The 20783-nt window shown below is 56.6% G+C and overlaps 1 protein-coding gene across 1 annotated transcript in view; it reads left to right on the plus strand.

The window, feature by feature from the left end:
• The window catches only part of RUNX3 (RUNX family transcription factor 3), a 60977-nt gene that overhangs the window by 17746 nt on the left and 22448 nt on the right, over window positions 1-20783 (plus strand). Inside the window, exons 2-3 of the mRNA XM_025857186.2 lie at window positions 14288-14580; window positions 16429-16585. Of these exons, the coding sequence (XP_025712971.1) occupies window positions 14288-14580; window positions 16429-16585 (450 nt within the window). The remainder of the gene's footprint in view (window positions 1-14287; window positions 14581-16428; window positions 16586-20783) is intronic.

Raw genomic sequence — 20783 nt, forward strand, 5'->3', positions numbered from 1 at the left:
CACCTCCCTAGAGCCAGGATCTAAGCTTCACGGCCAAAGGGCTGAAGGTGACCCATCTCTGATCTCAAGGAGGTCACAGTCTGGGGCAGAAAAGGATATGATGGCAAGTCCTTACGATGCCTTCAGACAAGGGACCACGGGAGTAGTGAAAAGAGAGGGGCCAGGGCATCCTGGGAGCATCAGAGATGGTCTCACAATGACGGAAAATTAGGACTGGGCTTTGGTGCACATGCAGGAGTTCTGGAGTTCCAGAATGGGGGAGGGTGCCACTCGCAAAGGCATCATGGGCTATATGAGAGAGGATCTACTCTGTGTGGGAAAGTGTGTCAGGAGACGAAGCTACAGTGTTCTGTGAGCCAGGTTCTTCAAGGACTTTGAATTGCCTGGCTGTGCCACTCAGGGGTCGCGTGACTCTGAGCGAGCTGAGAAACCTCCTGGGCCTCAGTTTCCTCACCTGGAAAATGAGCTAATGACCTTATCAGGTTACTGCAAGAACCACGCTAGGCAACAACTACAATGCACTCAGAACAGTACCAGGTGGGTAGGCAGGGCTATAACACGGTTTGCCTTGATTATTTGCTATTATTTACACTTTATCCAGGAGGCATTCTGGAAACCAAAAGGTTCTTAAGCTAAAAATGAACGTTAATTCATTCATGTATGTATTTCATTCATTTGACAGATGTTTATTGAGACCCTTGTATATACCCGAGCATGTTTTTAGGCACTGGGGATAGAGTTGCCAGACCAAATACAGGACACCCAGATTATCTGAGTTTCAGACGAATAAAGAATTGCAATATTTGGGATAACTTTATATGAGAAAAGTGTCTGTCGTCGCTCTGAAATCCAACTTAACTGGATGCTCTGTATTTTTATTTGCTCAATCTGGTGACTCTAACTGGAAATGCAACACCAAGTGAAAAAACAAAACCCTTCCCTCCTGGCGGGGGGGCATTCTATGGGGGAGAAGAGACAATTCATAATTAGAGGCACAATTTCTCAGGCAAGGATAAAGGTGCTGAAGAAGTTTAAATCAAGGAAAAGGACTGTATTGATTTCCTAGGGCTGCTATAACAAATTACCACAAATTTCGTGGCTTAAAGCAACACGCATGTCTCATCTTATAGTTCTGGGGGGTCAGAAGTCCTACATGAGTCTCACTGGGCTAAGATCAAGGTGTAGGCAGGGCTGTGTTTCTTTCTGGAGGCTCTGGGAGAATCCATTTCCTCACCTTGTTGGGCTGCTAAAGGCCACCCACTTTCCTTGGATGGTGGCCCCTGTCAATTTTCCATGTCACGTTACCACTGACTGTCCTCTCCTGCCTCCCTCTTCCACTTCTACAAGGACCCTTGTGAAAACTTGGGCCCACCGAGAAAGTCCGGGATAGGCTCCCCATCTTGAAGTCCTTAACCTTCATCACACCTGCAAACTCCCTTTTGCTGTGTAACGTCACGTATTATTGGTTAGAGGGCTTGGGATGTGGACATCTTTGGGCGCCATTATTCCGCCATTATGGAACACAGGGGCTCACAGAAGGCTTTTCACAGAGGGTGACAGGGACCTGAATGAGGTGGTGAGCAGACAATGGTGGAGGTTCTCCAGGGAGAGGGAACCCTATGTGCAAATGCCCTGCAGTGGGGGTAGGATTGGTATCTAAGGACCAGCAAGGGAGCTAGTGTGGCTGGATACAGGGAGGGAGCAGGTGGAAAGAGGTGAGGACGGAGAGATGGAATGGGGGGCCGGCCGTGCAGAATCCTAAAGAGCTAATCCCTCCCCCACTCCTGGCCTTCAATTCCCGAAACCCCGTCCCTAACACCATCCTGCTCTGCTAAGCTGACAGTCACTCCAAGAGTACTCTCGTTAAAGACCAAACTCCTCCCAGAAGGATTGCAGGATTAGAAGGAAAGTTTCCCGGCAGCATGAGGGATTCAAGTTAAATGTTTAGAAGAACTTCCTGTGTGCCAGCAGGAAACGGTCAGTTACCTGCCGGAAAGTTTGGTAACATGAGGGAGACTAGGTCTTGACTGAGGGTCAAAGGGGCCAAGTGCCCCAGGACCCCACATTCAGGGACCAGCCAAGCTCCCAAGGTAAGTGGTGAGTCCTGACCTTGGCCACTGGCCACGTCCCCTCCCCAGACCTGTTTCTCCAACACAAAGGAGTTGGACTCAAGGATCTTCAAGGTCCTCCCAGGGTTGACCAGCTGTAATTCCCACACCCTAAGACTCTCTGACTTTAGGGACAAAAACCTCATAACCGTGTGACCGCAGACAGGTTCGCCTACCCTGCTGAGCCCTAGTCTGGGCACTGTAAGTGGGGGTGACTGCAGAGCCCACCTCCTTGGGCGGGGTGATGGTGACTGGGTCGAGCACACAGGGAGCACTCAATGTGAGCTCCAGGGACGAGGATTCTAACGTCAGTCTCAGTGCCTCAAGTCTGTGACCCTGTCTCCAGGAGCCTGACATTTGCCGGCTGTGGGATTTCAAGTCTCCAGGAGCCCCCCTTCCGCAACAGCCAGCATGCCCCCAACGCCCTGGTCTCCCCCACGTGCTGGGTGGCAGGCCTACCCCATGACCACATGAAAAGCCATTCCCCCAGGGTGTCCCCACACCTGGGAAAACCGGCAGCCTGCCCGGCGCTGGCCCCGCCTGGTGGCTGGAACACCGGGCAAGATCAATGAAGCCAGGCTGGGCTCCCAGTGCAGCCACCTTGTTCCAATCAGGGCTGGGCGCCTTCCGCTCCGGACCCCCGCCCGGCCCCGAGCTGCTGCCCTTCCCGGGCCCTGCCCAGCAGCCCACGTTTCCAGCCCCGTGACCCCGGAGAAACAGTGCCCACTGCCTGACTCCCCTCTGGCTGCAGCCTGCCCAGACCTGGGCGTTGAAGAACCAGCAGGCCGATGGGGCGGCTGGAGGAGGACCAGGGCCCCAGGGTGGGGGCCAGGTCTGGTCCTGACATTCGGTCATCAAGCCGTACAAGCCCTTCCCACCTCCAGCCTCGGTTTCCTCTGCTGCACGTCGGGCTACTACAAGTCACCCCATCTGGTTTTGGGGGCCATTGTGAGAAAAGCAGAAGAGACAGGAGGCAGAAAGGGTTTTAGGAAACGTGGACATGCCCGGTACAGAGGAGGGGGAGAAAGCAGGTGGGAGAAGCCAGGTCTCCCTTCCTCTGTCTGGGTCCTTCTCAGCCTCCAGGTCTTGGCTCAGATGTCACCTCCTCTGAGAGACCCTCACTGAGCACCTGCTCTAAAGGTTGGGTGACCATCCCCTCCACCTCCCCACCCGCCCGGTCATCTTCCATCCCTTGGTCTTCGTCTGTTTTATCCAACGTCCCAAGACGCTATCAAATATTGGTGTTTGTGTTTACCTCCTTGTTTATCTTCTGCCTTCCCCGCCGAATCGAAGCTGCATGGAGCTGCCGCCTGTTTCGTCCACACCTGTACCCCAGCACCTAAAATAACCACCGGCATGTAGGCTGGAGGTACTCAATGAGTGTTTGCTGACCGAGCAAACCTAGAGCCTCCTCCCCGTCTGCTTCTCATCTCTCCTCTTCCTGTGCATCCCAGCTCCCCGCATCGGGCACCGGGCTCCCTGAGGGCAGGCCCGGGAACGTTTTCCCCTGCGCTCCTAGGGATGGGGCCAAGCCTCTGTGAGCTGAAGGAGCTTCACATCAAGCCCAGCCCTGATCTGACTGAGCCTCAAAGATGGGGCAGTGAGAAGGCCCAGCTCCCACTGTAGGTCTGAGCACCTTCTAGGATCCCCTTCCAAAAGCCCCCTCAGGTGCTGCCGGAGACACACAGGCACTAAACGTCACATTCTTGCCAGTGACAAATGTATGCCAACAGCAAATGGCAAAGAGTGCCCACTGTCTGAGCCTGTGGCCTAGACATGCCAGGCAGGGATTTATGAGGCTGCTCAGGTCTCTGTTTGGCTCTGCCTACAGCCTCAGCACCTCCCCGAGGGCCATGGGTCTGGTAGGCAAGGAGGGTAGGTAGGCTGGAGTCACTCCGGGAGCAGATCTCCCTGGCTGCAGCCCCCAACACCAGCCATCCAGCCCTGCTGGCCTTTGGTCTCTCGGGGTCACCTGTGGACCCTGGGCCACTGCTCTGTCTTGCTTCCATGGTGTCTACGCGCCCCGTGTGGCCAGGCCAGGCAGCCCAGGCTGCCGGGTGCAAAGTTCAGCTCTCACATTTACCTGTGGCGTGAACTGGAGCAAGTGACTAACCTTCCTGTGCCTCAGTTTTTCCAGTGTTATAATGGGGATGATGACAGGGGGCCCAAAACATAAGGTGGCCCTAAGAATTAAATGAAATAGTACCTGTAAAGCGTAGATAACATTTTTTATTATAATTGAGGGTCCCGGGTTCCTGGGGTGAGCAAAGCACAATTTCAGCATCAACAGAGCTTGGTTCAAATCCCAGCTCTGCCCTTTCCTGGCTGGGTCCAGCAGGCTTCCTCAGTCAAGTTCAGTTCCTCGCCCATAAGGAGGCCCAGTGACACGTATCTGGAGGACTACTGGTAAGATTTAAGGAGCTCAGTAGGGAGCATGCTCCGCGGGGCCTGGGGACCCAGAAATGCCCCATGTGGGGGTGTTGCCATGAAAAGGATGGCTTCAGAGGCCACCAGATCATTCAGCTGAGATTGAGCTGGTAGACAGGACAATCTTGTTGAAACAGTGATCTGGTCGAGAATAAACACTCCCCAGTTTTTACACACCGTGGGCAGTTTTGCAACCGTATACAAATGTAAGCATTTTTGTCCATTTTTTTTTAGAGCTTTGGTGGGGGTGGGGAGGAGCTTTTTCTACGTTTGCCCCTTTGCTTTTCTTTTAAAATGTTTTATGGTAAAATATAGTAACTTAAGAGTATATAAAATATAAATACTGCTTAAGAAATAATAATAAGACAGGGCGCCTGGGTGGCTCAGTTGGTTGAGCGACTGCCTTCGGCTCAGGTCATGATCCTGGAGTCCCGGGATCGAGTCCCGCATCGGGCTCCCTGCTCAGCGGGGGGTCTGCTTCTCCCTCTGACCCTGCCCCCTCTCGTGCTCTCTCTCATTCTCACTCTCAAATAAATAAATAAAATCTTTAAAAAAAAAAAAGAAATAATAATAAGACAGACATCCAGAATAAATGATAAAACCGAAGCCACTTAGCTGTGGCTTCCAGACCTGGACACTTAGGGCCTGACAGGCTGAGGTGGACTGGGGAGCAGGAGAGGAGGGACAAGACCAAGCCTGGGTCTTCCAAAGGCTTGTGGAGGGGAGAGCTGGGCCAGTAGGCAGGGACTCAGAGTCAGGTCCAGCTGTCAGTGAGCCTCCTATGTGACCCTGAGCACGTCTCTGACCTCTCCTGGACCTCAGGAGCCCCAGAACTGTCCTAGATTAACATGGAATTCTAGAACATTGAAGATGGACAGTCCTCCTGAGGATCAAGTGTGGCCCAATGCACTTAGCTCCCTGATGAGGTGTCTGATGCCCAGAGAGGGAAGGGACTTATCCAGAGTCACCCACCAAGAAATAAGGGGACGGCTCCCTGGAGCCAGCGGCCAGGTCCATGAGCCTTGGGCCTAGCCCAGGTTATATATAGGTCATGATCGTTTTTAGGCTCCCTTCAGGCCCAGTTTTCCAGGATTCACTGAGGACTGGGACTCCTTTGAGTTGATCAGGACATAGGGTGCAGCTGCTTCCCCAACCAGGGAGGGCAGCAGAGGGAAACTGAAGCATGAAAGAGCAGAGGAAGCCACAGAGAAGAACTTTCAGGTGTTTAGAACCCAGCACTGGCAAGGGGTGGGGGAGGCCAGGACTCCTGCTACATCCCTGGCCAGACTGGAGACAGTGACCCACATAGAGAGCTAACACATTTACAAGCCAAACAAACAACTATAAAACCGGGACACCCCCCCACCCCACCGCCACAGCCGTCTAGATGCAGGACCCCATCCCTACCACACAGCCTGGTACAGAGTGCTCCACTAGCCACTGGGCATGCGCCTGAGCACCCTCACTTCTCTGGCCTCTGTTATTTGGAAATTTAAAAAAAAAAAAAAGCTTGACCACGTGCACCGCTGCCCCCACAGAGCATGGTGAAAATGAAATATTGCAGCCTGCGGAGTGGTTCAGACACTGGCTTTGTAGGGAGAGGGACCCGATTCCAATCCAGGCTTCCTTGCCACGTGGAACACGCTGAGTCTCAGCTGCCACATCTATGCAATCCATACAATTGTTCTAAAGTTCATCTCAGATAATGTCGGCAAAGTAGGTGCTCAAAAAGACACGACTCCCCAGTCTGGGGGAGATGTCGCCATTGGCTGGCGGGGTGACTTGTGGGCAGGACTGCTTACCTAATGTGGGGGGGCTCGGCGCAAAATGAAAATGCAGGCCCTTTGTTCAAAAAGTCTGAAGGATTTCAAGGCAGTGAAGGCAGAGCAGGAAAGCAGGCACGGGCCCTTCTGCAAGCAGGACGCGGGGTTACAGGCCTGGGGAAGCCAGCCCTGCCAATGGGGCATGGGGGGCCGCCGAAGCCCAGCTCAGGTGGAGGGGCTGAGGCCCTTCCCCTGGGGCTCCCACCGCCTCTCCCCGGGGCTGCAGCTGGGATCCCGACCGCCGGGCCCTGCCACTCTCGGTGGCCACGGGAAGCAGCATAAAAGACCAACTGTTCTCCACCTCGTTCTGCCCCGTTTTTATCTCATGCCATGCATACAGCACATAGTTGATTTCTTTCCGCAAAGGGCTGCGCTTTTTTTCTTTTCCAAGGGCGACGCTGGAAAGCCATGTGGCTTTTATTGCTGGCAGGAATGTCTGAGGCGTTCCTTCACCACCACATGAAATGGAGCCGTAATCTTCATCTGCGTAAGGCCAAAGCCCCCGGTCGCCTCAGAGCCATCAGCCTCTGAGATTAATTAAGGCTTCACAAGGACTGACAGCCATTAGGACCTTTTTGGGGGGTGGAAAATCCCTAATGGGACTGGGTGGGTGGTGGGGTGAGGAGGGCCCACCACAGGGAAGAAGGCACCCTGGACCAGAATCAATGAGAGGGGGTGGGACAGGGTTCCAGACTCAGCCCCTGGCCTGGGCAGTGACTTTGAAGGAGACCCTTTCCCTCCCTGGGCCTCAGTTCTGCCACTTGACAAACAGGAGATTTGGATATGATATCTCAGAGCCCTGTTGAGGCTGACTTTATAAAATTCTGAATCCTGCCCACAATTCTCATGCCAGGATTCTAATTCTCTTCCATGACTCTAACTTCAAGCATCTGATTCTGGTCCATGAGACCAGAGTGTGGGGCCAGGCTGCCTGGTTGGAATCCCGGCTCCATAGTTGCCCAGCTGTGTGACCTTGGGCAAGTTTACATCTTCAGTTCTCTCACCTACAGAATGGCAATGATGCTGCACTTCCCCGATAAGGGTCCCGTGAGGTACAAATGAGCACAAAGTGTGGGATTAGGCCTGGCATGCCGGACTTAACCGTAGTCAGTAATGATTAACAGAGCTCAAGATTCTAATCCCGTGGTTCCAATTCAATTCCAAACATTGGTTTCGGACTGGCGGCTGTTCTTGCCATCTGATTAAGGCTTGGAGATGTTTTGGACCTGAATATCCTCCTGTCTTTCCTCCACAATAGGGAGTACGAGAGGTGACAGCCACAGAGGAGCCCTTTCCCTCCCTGACTGCCAGAGCTGAAGCCCCTTTCTGGGCCGGGGAAAGAGTATGCCCTTTCCAGAACCCTCCTGGGCTCCAAGCTACCCACGTCCCTCTTACCAGTCCCTGTCCCCTGCCCCCCACCAACGAAGAATCCTCTGATTTGATGACTCTGCCAGCAGGGAGTTCTGCACCGGCCCCACTGATGTGGCTGGAGAGTCCCGGGCACCCTGACCAGCCAGCAGAGCAGAGACAGAGTCTGGATCAAGGAATCCTGTTGAAACGAGGGCCCTCCGGTTCTGAGGCCCAGAGTGGGGAAGCTCTTTACTCTCTGAGCCTCAATTTCCCCATCTGTAAAATGGAGAGAATAAAAGATCCTGCAGAAGCCCTGTATTAGCCATAATTGAGATAAAACTCCCAGCACACGACAGGACTCCCAACTAATTAGGGAAATTATTAGTCATAGACCAAAGGGCTCTACTAGAATTATTTCCCTGTTTCATAAATGACCAAAGTGCGGAGCAGGGAGGGCAGTAGGAAGACCAGACCCCTTGACGGGAGCAGAAACCAGAGCCCGCTTCCCCGGCTACTGATGGGGCCTGCCTCCTCACCCCTGGCCAGGCTCACGCTGAGACCACCTCTCTCCATCCTTCCCTCCTGTCTCCTCAATTCCCCAAGCTGAGTGCCCTCTCAGGAGGACCTACAGGGGAGTTGGGGGTGGAGGTCCAGGGCTTCGCAAAAGAGGGAGTCAGTGCCACCTGAGGAGGTGGGAGGTGAGGAAAGGGGCCCCGTGGACTCGACCCCAAAGTCACAGTGAAACCTACCTGGGGGCCCACGGGGAGCCAGCCGCCTGGTGCCGCCTCCAGGGACTGTGGAAGCTCACTCCTACCGTTCCGATGGGGATGCTGAAGGCCTGAGGGAGACACACAGACTCTAGCATCTCCCCTGGAGCAATGGCTGCTCATGGTCTCATCTGGACGTGAGGCACTGGGGGGACCATCGTGCAGGTCCGGGTGGAGGTCGGGGATGGCTGTTCGTCCACCTTGCTTTTGGTTGCACCATGCTGCCCGCTGGCCTTGCCAGAGCTTAGTCCCAAGTCTTGCCTCTTCCTTAGCGAAACAGGTCAAGTCTCTCCCACTTTCTGGGCCTCAGTATTCCCCTCTGTCCCACTGGGGACTACAGCTGAGTCTACCTCCTCACAGGCAGGTTCTGAGGTGGGAGGCGAGCACGAGGTGGGCAAGCCTCAGCAGATGACCTGTGCAGCCCCTTTCAGCCTCCCAACCTGGGTTGGAAGGGTCTGCTGATTTCCACACCTATGGCTGTTTCACCAGGTCTATTGCCCCCACCCCGACTCCACCCTCTGTTGGCTCCACCACCCTCATGATCGCTAACGTTTCTTGAGCACTTTCAATATCTAGACGTCCACTCTTCCCAATGTTTTGTTCAACCAGTGCAGGGGTGCATAATCAGGTGGTGCCTCTGATCACCAAATTTTGCGTCCGATCAGGCTTTAACCCCACTCTGGTTCTCCCTACCCAGAAAATATTGAGCAACATTTCTCTTTGTTTCCATGGGCATAATACCTACCCCCACACGATTGCTGGGATGGAATGGAAGTGTGTACTTAAAGCCCAGACACAGGGCCTGGGCACAGGAATACCTCAGCAGCCCTCCCTGTTGCTGTTCCTCCCCTTCCCCCCACCCCGCCAGGGTTCTGAGGAGGCTCCGCGAGGTGCAAAAGTGACACATGCAGTCAGCGGCAGAGCCAGTAGCTGTGTCCTAACCACAGGGCTCTCTCCAGCTCCCCCGCCCTCCCCTCACAGTCTGGCCCTTTCCAAAAAAAAAAGCCACCCTGTAATTTGAGAAGCACACTTGTCCTTCTGCACATTCGGGAGCCTTCCAGAAAGGCTACCCAGAAGGAATTCTCTGGGGTAAGGGCCCCAACCCTGCCAGCAACAACCCCTTGACCATATTATTGTTGTTCCTCATGACCCTTTCTCACTAATTTTTATGTGTGTGTTTGTGTGTGTGTGTGTGTGTATGTGTAAAAAGATATATATGTATAAACACACGTATCTGAAATCGGGATGCATGAAAGCCTTGGTTTAACTAGCGGTATTTTCTTTCTTTTTCTTTCACATGGACCGATTGATGGCATTTTAGATGTGGTGAAACACAATGCCCCTCCCCTCCTGGAGGGAGTCTAATCCTCTGGATTGTGAAATGGAGTGATCAGAACCACCTCCATTCATGGAAGGGCAAACTGAGGCTCACTGAGGGACAGAAATGTCCCATCTTAAGTTCCAGGCCACCAGGCAGGAGAGATTCACCAGAGGGTGTGGAGGCCAGGCTGGAAGAAATCATTAACTTCTAGAAGCGAGTCCTCTGCTAGTAACTGGACTGGGGCACCCAGGAGACTTGGCATAAAGGGAACGTAAGCCTCCTTGGGGATGGGGAGGTGGCTAACAGTGTCAGCTGAGGCCCAGAGAGTGTCTGTCTGTAGGAGGCTAGGGGGTGGGGGCCAGTGGATTTCCAGTGAGGGTCTAAGAGCCTAGGGGAAAGAAGGTGAGTCTTCTTAAGATCCAGGCTCAGGTAGCCCTGTGATGGTTGCTGGAAAACCCTCCTGCAAGCTGCCTCTGCCTAGAGGTGGATCACAGACAGACCTTACCTCCCCCAGGCAGCCTCTAGGTGAACCAAGAGGGGGGCAGGATGCCATGCACTAGGCTCTGAGTCCTGGAAACTTTGAACATGAGAACTGGATATTTCACAAATGGGAAGTATAAGGCCCACAAAGACAAAGAGACTTGCCAAAGGCCCCCAACAAAGGGGAGGCCTTATTTTTTCAGTGTGATACAAGTGATAGCTTGCATGGATGGAGCACCCCCTATGTGCCAGGCCTGTGCTAAACACCTTACACACATTTCTGTGAGGAGGCCACTATCATTTGCCCTACTTTGTGGATGAAATAGACAAGAGTCAGAGAGGTTTTAAGCAATTTTCCCTAGATCACGGGTAGTTGGTGGAAGAAGGCAAACTGAGGCAGTGGAACTGCAGACTCAGGCCCCTTCCACAACCAGTGAACTTCTTAGAAGGTTTTCCATGCCACAGATGTCCCGTGTCTGGCACACTTGGGGGATCCTCACCTCTCCCCAGGCACCAGACTCTTGAGGAATCAGACCTGCCCTTGTAAGCTCTCTGGTCTGTGGGGAGACACATGTAGGCACCTTACTACCACCACCACTTTTAGGGTGCACTCCTAGACCCCCTCAAGCGGCCAGAGGAGAGCACCCTGACGCAGGGTCATTTTGACCCCATGGATCCCACTCTCAGGGGCAAAGGATGCTGGTGAGGGGGGGGGAGAGTGGCCCCCAGATCCTGAGTTCTGTGGGCCCCAGGTTGGGTCCCTGCTTCCCAACTCTGGGCCAAGGTAGGCCCAGACCTCCTGGCTTCCTCAGCCTGCTGTGGACAATTTGGGTTGCTCTTAGGTGGGAGCGATTCAAGAGAAAGCAGGAGATTCGTACACCAGTCCACTAGAAGAGGGAAAGGAGGTGGCTAGCCATAGAAAACAGGGAAGGAAGAGGGAACCCACATGTCCCACGTAAGGGAGTGGGAGCTGTCCAACTGTCTCTTGAAATGGTAAAAAGAAAACAGAAAGAGAGAGAGGTGACCCTAGCTTCACTGGTCAGGGATGGGGAGGATGTAAGTTAGCCATAGGTAGAAATTGGGAATTTCTGGCCTGTTCTTCTGCGTGTCCTCCTCAGCCTCTGGCCCCTCAGGATGGGACAGGAGAGGACTGTGCATTTCTGGCAAGGAGAACGTTCTGTGGGTCGGAGGGCACAGAGACTGTCGGGTGCCAGAGATGCCAGGGCAGTGGGCATCTGTGTCCATCAGGGGCAGGCAGGTAGGGCAGCGTTTGGTCTGACACAAAGCCATTGGCTTATCCTGGCCGCATAGATGGTGAGGAATCGTCTGGAACGTCTGTCTAGAAAGGGCACTTCATACGAGACGGGCCGTTGCGCCTGGACGCAGGACCGAAGCTGGCACACGTCTGTGGGCAGGGCCTGGCCGGGCAACTCCGCGGCGGGCAGAGTGCAGGCGCCAACTAGCGGTGGCTCCCGAAACTGCTCCCGGCCCGGCGGGCCCCGGCGACCGCAGGCTGGAGACCAAAGCGTCCCCTGGTTCCCGCGCCCACACGCCCACACGCAGTGAGCACCCTCCCGAGGGCTGGAGCCACGCCGGATCCTGTGCCAGGTGCCGAGACCCACAGGAACCGCATTTTCAGGATGTCCGTTTGTGAACCCGCCGTAGGATGAGGGAGAAATCGGGCGGAGGGACAAGTAAGGGCACGGGTGCAAACCGAAACCACTAGACGAATCGAATTTACAAACCCCAGACACAGCGGGTCCTGGCCCCACAGCCGCTCCAGGGCCACACGCGTCGCTCCCCCTCCCTGGTCCCGGGCGGTACCTGGCCACAACTTGGTGGGCCTTTTGGCGGGAAACTCCCAGAGGTCGGACGCGCCAAGGCCCTGGTACCTCGTTTTCTTCTGGTTCCGCCGCTCCAGCCAGCGCTCCCGAGAGAGCAAGGGCCTTGGCCCCCGCGATCTGCAACTCCGAGATGCAGGCTCTATAAAAAGATCCCGTAGGGTCCTTCGCTGTCCCTGCCTTCGAAATGGCCCGAGGGGCTGACGTGACGCTAGACAGGGGCAGGGACCACCTCTCCAGGTGGTCGGGGTTGGGCCACAGCCGGCCCGCCCTGAAGCGCACGCGGGGCTTGAATTCGTTACGCAACGACGAAATGGCGCGCACTGGGCCGGGGTCAGATCTGGGGCGCGATCTTGCGGCCACCTTCGGACCCTATCCTTCTTCCCTTCCGTGGCTTGGAATCTGTCGTGCTGCACCTGTCAAGCGCCCGGAACAACGAACATTCAGTCCAGTCTCCGAGACGGCGGGGAGACTCGGCGCGCGCTCGTCGGTTCCCTAGACTTCAGGGACCCTTTCTGGGGCGACAATCCAGAATGAATGGGGGCTCGGTTTTTGCAGTTCCCCTCGCCGCTGTAGCTTGTCCTTAGGCCCAGGAGGCGGGAGAGGCCAGGACGGTTTGCCGTGAAGCCCTGGGAGTCGCTGGGCCGCGCGGGCGGGAGTGAGAGCGACGGTGCCTCCGCAGAGCGGTCTGCGTCCCTGCGGCGCGGCCGGAGCACACCGCCCGGTAAGACGGAGGCATGGGCCCTCGGGGAGCCAGTTTGCATCCACACGGAGTTAGAAAATTGCCTCCTCTGGGAGCCGGGGGGCCCTTAGCTTGGCAGCCATCCTCGCGTTCGCCGCACGCTGGTCTTCCTGCCGTGGACCCGCGTCCTCTTGCACGATGAAGGGCCGTGGCTATATGCGCGGGGCAAAAATCAGAGGGAAACACTCGCGTTTTCCAGGCCCCATCGTGTTTTTCAAAGAATCAGAGGCCGCCACAACGAAGAACGACGAAGCGAGGCCTGCACGGTCCTGAAAGTTGCTTTTTGGGGAGCGGAGAGGAACGGGGTTTGTCACCCCCAAGCCAGATTCCAGCCCGCGGGGGACACCCGTCTGTCCCCGGTTGGCAACGGGGCCAACGAGGCCGGGCCCAAAGCCGCGCTGGGCTGGGAGTTGCAGAGGCGGCTGCTGGTGGTGGAATCTCGTGTGCGGTGGGAGCTCATGGGCGGAAATAATTGGCGGGACGGCGGGGGGCGCCGGGCACCGGGTGAGAAACCTCTTTGGGGCAGCTGCCCGCTCGATGTCGCCGGCCTTGGAGCCCCCGCGTCCCTCAGCTAAGAGTGCAGGCATCAGAGGCCGAAAGCAGCCGGAGCGGGGAAGGCCCACAGCCACCGGCAGCGGGGAAAGGGCGCGAGAAGGGGAGCCGCTGCCCCCGCGTCAGGGAGCAGCCGCCCAGGAGACAGCCGGAAAGGAGCCCTCTGTAGGGCCCGGGCGTCTTAACCACAGTTTTAGCATTGACCCCGGGGCCCCCGAACTTTCGAGGAGCCCTGGGCCAAAGCGCCGGGCCCCCGACCCGGGCGTCCTCCCCGGGGCGGGGCCTTCCGCCCCTCCCCGTTGGGCGGCCTTCGGCGGTCCCTGTTCCTCCCCCACGAGCGCGGCCGAGGTGCCGGCGATGGGGGCTCCGATTGGCTGCGCGACGCGTCGCTCGGGCCGGCCCCGCCCCCGCGGGCCCCGGGGTACTAACCCGGCGCGGGCCGGCGCGGCGCCGCCACTTGATTCTCGAGGATTTGTTCTGGGGTTGCGGCCGCGCAGTCGGTGGGGCCGCCGCGAGCGGGCTGCGGGGGTGGGAGGCGGCGGCGGCGGCACAGCCCGCGCGGGCCCCGCCGCAGCCGAGGCAGACGACCCGCCGCGAGGGGCGGCCACAAGCGGTCCGCAAGCCCAGGATGCGGGACTAGCGGGCAAGGCTGCGCGCGGCCGTCGGGGCAGCGAGGCCTCGCTGCGGGCGGGCCCCGGCGGGGCGTCCCCGGGCGCCGCCCCCTGCGCCCTGAGGCCGCGGCCCGGCTGCTTCTGCTTTCCCGCTTCTCGCGGCAGCGGCGGCCGAGGAGGCGCCCGCGCCGGCCGCCCCCGGGGGAGCCGCGCCGCCGCCGCCCGCCCGGCACCCTGACGGCCGCTGTTATGCGTATTCCTGTAGACCCGAGCACCAGCCGCCGCTTCACACCTCCTTCCACGGCCTTCCCCTGCGGCGGCGGCGGCGGCGGCGGCGGCGGCGGTGGCAGCAGCGGCAAGATGGGCGAGAACAGCGGCGCGCTGAGCGCGCAGGCGGCCGTGGGGCCGGGCGGGCGCGCCCGGCCGGAGGTGCGCTCGATGGTGGACGTGCTGGCGGACCACGCGGGCGAGCTCGTGCGCACCGACAGCCCCAACTTCCTCTGCTCTGTGCTGCCCTCGCACTGGCGCTGCAACAAGACGCTGCCCGTCGCGTTCAAGGTGAGTGCAGGGCCCGGGGCGGGCGGACACGGGCCCTGGGGATCCGGGCGTCTCAGCTGCAGGAGCCAGGGCCCCGGCAAGGGAAGGGAGGGGACGTGCCCGCTACCCCGCGGCGAGAGCCCAGCAGCCGGGCCCGGGGCGCTTTCGGTCTCGCTGCGCGCTCCGCCCGGGGACTCTGGCGTTCCCTCTCGGATGCACCGGCACGGATGGCTTTTGGGGGGGATTGCCCCCTCCACCTTCGGGGAGCCCTGCTGAAAGACGTTGAGGCGGAAACGGGCGGATGGGGCTTCGCTCCTCTCCAGTCCGGATCCCTCCGACACAGCCTTGCAGGCAAAGGGGAAGAAGAGCCCCGGGACCAGGGCGAGGACACCGGAGGTGGGGTGCGGAGGGTGGATAGGGCCTACCCTCCACTGCCAGCACCCCTCTTCCTGCACCGCTTCAGAAACACTTCCTGCTCACACCCTCAACTACTGGCTTCTGAAATTTTACACCGGTCGACTCTAGGGCTGAGAAGGGGGGCACCGAACCCTAAACGTTTGCGGCGAGAATCCCGAAATGGGGGGCGCTCCCACTCCTGGCAGCCCCCAGTCATTCAGAGGATCTTTTTCTCTTTGCTAAGGAGTAGGCGACTGTTTCATTTTCATTTTTTTAAGGGGGCAGCGAGATGAAACGAAAACGCCTTGGTTTTCCCCTAAACCTCTCACAGCTGCCGTGAGAAAGGGCAGGGCAGGAAGGGCCAGCGTCTGGGGGTGGCGGGTGCCCGAGGTGGCTGGAAACAGCGGCTCCTGGCAGCTGAGGCCGTCCTTGCTCCCATTAAGAGGACTCCAAATTGGAAAAAAAAAAAAAAAGGATGAGTGGCTCTTGGAGGTCTCCCGGGTGACATCTTAAAATGCCAGTGGGGAAAATCTCCCGGGGAGGAGGGGGAGGGGGAGGCCCGTGTGACTTTAATCCTCAGATCGGAGGTTTTACTGTCACTTGGAGCTTAAAAGGAATCTTTGAAATTAAAAGAAGACAGGATGTTGACAGGAAATCTGGCCTTTTTAATCAGACCCCAAACATTTTCTCCTTGAAATTTTTACCATCTGGATCCCTAGTCCCTGCACGCGGTGGCCACGTTTAAATGGCTGTGACTATATTTGCAGTGTGATTCCCTTTCAAAAGGCATCTGCCTCTGCACGCTGCTTGGGGTCCGGGAGACTGTATTGGGGGGGGCATCTCCACTCCCATCCTGCAATTCCCAGCAGGTGCATCCTCCTGCTATCGAAAGCCCCTCTCTCACTTTAAAGAGGTTTTCTGTACAACCCCTCTCAAGACACCGGTTTGTTTTGCATTTTGCATTTTCCCTGCATAACGAATTCCGGCTCTGCAGAGGCCAGCAAACTGGGCCCGGGCCACGTTTCAGGGCCAAATTTCATACCCCAAACGGCTCTTGCATTAATTGAGCGTGGGGAGCAGTCCCGTTATTATTGTTGTTGATATTATTTTTACTTAGAGACTTGGTTGCTAGGAGTATGTTGATTCCTCTTTTGCTCAGGCCTGAGGAAAGAGGGGAACTACACCCCAGACCACAGCGATAGAGCTCATTCACAGCTCTCGCCCAGATTTCATTGCAAGGATAATTTCTCAGGACTTGGCTTAACCAGTTCATCTAGGATTTGGGTGTGGAAGGCGGAGATTTCGGCTTCTTATTTTTGTTATTTGGGGGGGAAGATGTCCGTTGTGTTTAAGCCTCTTCTCCGCTCTGCCTTTGAGAAATCCTGCAGTGCGCCTGGGACCTAGGGGAGCTGCCCGGCCTCTCCCTGGCCTCCCCTACCTTTCTAAGCTCTCCCCCTGCCCCTGTGCCCTCAGGTGGTGGCGCTGGGGGACGTGCCTGATGGAACAGTGGTGACCGTGATGGCTGGCAATGATGAAAATTACTCTGCGGAGCTGCGTAATGCCTCGGCAGTCATGAAGAACCAGGTGGCCAGGTTCAACGACCTTCGCTTCGTGGGCCGCAGTGGGCGAGGTGAGCAGCAGGGAGTCTGCGCACCCTGACACCAGCAATGGCAGAGGTCTAGGAAGGAAGCTGAGAGCAAGCCCTTGGGGTCCCAAATGGGAGCCCCAGAAACAAGTCCCTAGGCCTGGCTTGGTCTCAGCTGTTTGGAGCCCCACGGGGGTGTCACAAAACCCTTTGAGGATGCGAGTCCTTCGCCAGAAAAAGACACGATTTGCTCCCAGTTTCTGGGGTTTACTAACTCTCAAAGCTGTCCCTGTCACCTCTCTTTCCCGGTGGAGTATTCTGGCCTCATAAAAGATGCTAGGAGGAGATCGTGGATTAAGGAGCTTGAAGGGGGACCTCTTGGTCTTTTGTGGCAAGTGGGCTTAGCGGCCGGTTTAGACGAATGGCTGGTCTGCAGGGGCCCAAGCACCCCAGCCACTCTCCCGATGGGGCTGGGATCTCCCGAAGCTTCAAGCTTTGAGCAAGCTTCGAGGCTGCCTCTCCCCAGCTGTGGTCTCCCCAAGCCACAGTTTCCCCAACCCTTGAGCCTTAAGGTGGTTTAGAAGAGACATGAATGTGGTGCAGGCTGCCATCCCCCACCTCAGAATCAAGGCTGGTGTGTGCCCCCCCCCCACGCCCCGCCTGTGTGATCAGCCTCTGGCGGGTGAAAGGCAGGCAGGACCAGCTGCCACTGCGGGTGCCCCCCCTGCTCCCCGGGGCTCTTGAGTGAGAGGCTGCTGGGACCTGAAACCCACCATCACTTCTGGGTGGGGAAATCCTAGAAACTCTGCCCCAGTGAAATGGAGGCTTGAGGACTCGCTGGCCCTTTAAGACCAGCCTGCTGAAAAGCGGGGAGTGCCCTTCCCAAGACGCAGCCTGCCCTTCCAGCTTAGTTAAGAAAGTAAGCTAGGTTCCCTCTGCCCCCAGTTTCGACGGAGGCTGAGGCAGAATTGTACTTTTCATCACCAATAAACAAGACCTTTTCAAGGTTTTAGTTCGCTCCAAGCCGCCAGCCCTGCTCCGCAACGGGCATCTGGGCACCATTTTTTCCTTTCCAACCATTCAATGTATACATACAAATGTCAAACATATTTTGACTTTTCAGCATTAATTAAAACCAGGGCATTATTTGCATGTAATAACTGTTTACTTGTTACTTTTTATGAAACTGAAATAGTTTACATTCTTTCAAACATTTCCTGTTCCTGTTGGCTCCCTTCCCCACGCACAGATTTCTTTCAAACGTTGCCCTTAACTGGTTGCAGGTTGATGGATGGAAAATGTTTGCTTTTATGAATTAAGCTTTCATTGCTGCTCCTAATTAGTCTCCAAGCCCCTTTTGTCATCCCCAATCTCTCCAGCCTTTTGCAACTTAATCCCAGCCACAGCCCTGAGTGGAGAGTCACTCGCCACCGGTCAGTGGCTCGCTGGGATGCAGCTTGACTTTGGGACGGTGGCCAGGTGTGCAGACCCAGGTGGCATGAGGATGGGGCGGTGGCGGGGGGCGGGGGGCGTGCAGGGAGGCCCGCTGGAGCTGCAGGCCCTGGTGGAGCAGGCAGAAGGGAAGGTCCGTCCTGGGAGCCCAGCAAGGCACCAGGAACGTGGCACCTTACCCCCTGTCCTGGGAGGTGAGATCGAGAAAGAGAAGATACGGTGATTCCCTGAGTGACCAAGGGCACGGCTGGCCGGCTGGCCTTTCTGCCGCATAGAGTGATTTCTTTGTGGCATTTACGCCCATGGACCTGTACTCACCCTGCAGGGCTTTAGGGGAGAGAGGTAGGTTTGCAAAGCATCATTTAGCTGGTGCTCTTGAAGCAGGCGAGGCTGAGGCCGGGGTTGTGGCTCTGGAAGATGCAGGAGGCTGAGTTTACAAATCATTCTCGCCGCCCTTCTCCCATCAGTCTCACCGGCCCTGGGGCCGGGGGGCCGGGGGCAGGAAGGGGCCTGAGTGGGAGCTCCAATACCTGGGGACTTGACAAAACTTTCAGACCCCAGAGGCTCATGGTATTGAACAATCTGTGCCCCGCTACCAGCCCACCTGGATGTCAGTCCCAGCTCTGCCGGTGCCTTGCTGGATGACATGGGGCAAATGGCCTAACCTCTCTGTGCTTCAGTCTCCCCAGCTGTATAATGGGGACAATAATGACCTGAGATTTGATGAGGATTAAGGAAATCCTGAGATTTTATAAGGATTAAGGAAACTGGCACCACTGTATCACTTGGCACATATTGAGAGTTGGATCCAGGTTACAGATTTTGTTACTTCAAATGCCCGCGACTGGAGGAGATCTTTGAAGTCCCTTTGAGTGGTGCAGTCACTGATTCTGTGATTATGGTGCGGTTTGGGCGGGGGTGGGGGAAACCCAGAAGGTGTGAATTGTGGAGTGGGAGAGTGGAGGCGGCTGGCAGTGAGAAGGAGGGTGCAGGGGTCGTGCGGCCCGCGGCGGCCCGTCTGCCGCGCCCATGCTGCCCATTGGGAAATTCCCCACCAAGAGGGCAAATCAGTGATTGACCCAGACAGCGGGGCACTTCAGGAGTTGGGACAGGTTAGAGTTTGGGACCCAGAGCCTTTCCCTGGCCCTCCGACTTCTGCCAAGACCAAGAAGCCGGATGGAAACTTCTGTTTGTTTCCTTGCCTTTTATTCCTTGAAGCCGTCTTACTTCCAGGAAGATAGGTTTCCACGGAGGACATAGACACACCGCCACCACAGAGCCCTCACGATAAGCCTGAAGGTGGGACCCAAGGCAAGGGAGGGAAAGAAACCAAGTCGTTGGTGTCTCCAGCGACTAGGCCCCAGGTTCCCGCCCCACCAGATACAGTGCCCTTCTTACGACAAATATCCTATAATGGATATTCACTGTCCTACAGTGAAATGTGTAACTAATGGAACCTACTTACTCACGTGCAGTTTCAAAATCCATAGAAGTCCACAGCCATAATGGAGAACAGAGAGGAAAAGGGTTTATGATAAAATATCCATCTGAGCATATAAATGTGGGGTGAGACCCCACTGCGGTGAGCGGGTGCCTGCCCCCTGGCAGAAGCCCCGGGAGTGCCACGGCAGACCGCCACCCAGGCATGCAGGACCCAGAGTCCGCTGCCGTTGATGACATGGTCTTCTGAAGTGGTGACCAATGCTTGGCAAAGTTCTGAACAAAGTTTCGGGGTGGGGGGAGAAAAAAAGAACTGTCTTCCATCCTGGAAAATTCAACAAGTACTAAAAGTGTGCAAAAATCCTTTGCTTTATTTTATGTAAAACTGAGTTAGGCTCATGGCTCAGAGAATCTTTGTAACAAGTGTTTCACACCCAGGAGGAACGACTACCTGGGTGCCCTGTGCAGTGCTGGACAGCTGCGTCCTCTGCCCCCCACGCCCTCTCTCCGGGACCACATACCACAAATTCCAAAAATGTCCTCTAGGAGGCAGCCTAGGTGAAAGTGAAAACAACATGAGTTCCGGAACTGTCGCTGGTTAAAAAGAAATCATAGTAGGTAGAGCAAGATTTCAGGTGAAATATGTGGGTGCAGCCTACAGGCTTCTTGACCAATGTTGAGAAAACCCAGAGGTCCCCTGACACATGTTCCCCACCTGCTGTCCATGAAGCCCCCATGGTGGGGGTTTATGACACAACAACCCAGGCTGAGGGGGACAGAGACTGGCCCAGAGCCACGCTGCCAAAGGCGGCTGTAAGTGTTGATTGGTCCAGGGGCCCCGGGTCCCGCAAGATTGTCTGGGGTCACCTAGGGCCCCGAGGGGTAGCTGTTTCCAGACTAGGACTTCTCCCCCGGAGCCGGGCCCAGCCCCTGGAGTGCCTTGATTTGCAGTTCCTGGGCTTCTGGCTGATGGCAAGTTTGCCAGAGGTTCCTGCACAAAATCCTCCACCTTCTCTGTCATCTCAGCTTCCTGCCCTGAGACAGGGAGAGATGGGAAGATGGGTTCACCACCAGGTAGAGAGAGAGAGGTGAGGGGCACTCAGGGGGACAGCTCTCCCCCACCCCTTGTCCGGGCCCCCCCCCCCTCCCGTGGTACCTGACACATTCCCCTGCCTTCCACTCCTGCTCCCAGGTCCCGGTCCCTGGCTCTTCCCTTTGGGCACCCGGGGTGGCTGGTGCCGGGCCTGGAAAGCGGGAAGGAGCTGTAGAGGAGGGCTGATGACCTCAGGGATAGTTCGTGGTTTGCTGCCTGGTGAGAGTGGGGGCTTCTCACTCCCCAGGAGCCGGTCCT

Source organism: Callorhinus ursinus, unplaced genomic scaffold, assembly GCF_003265705.2.
Source record: "Callorhinus ursinus isolate GAN/ISIS: 27379988/994484 unplaced genomic scaffold, GSC_fseal_2.0 scaffold18, whole genome shotgun sequence".
NCBI lineage: Eukaryota > Metazoa > Chordata > Mammalia > Carnivora > Otariidae > Callorhinus > Callorhinus ursinus.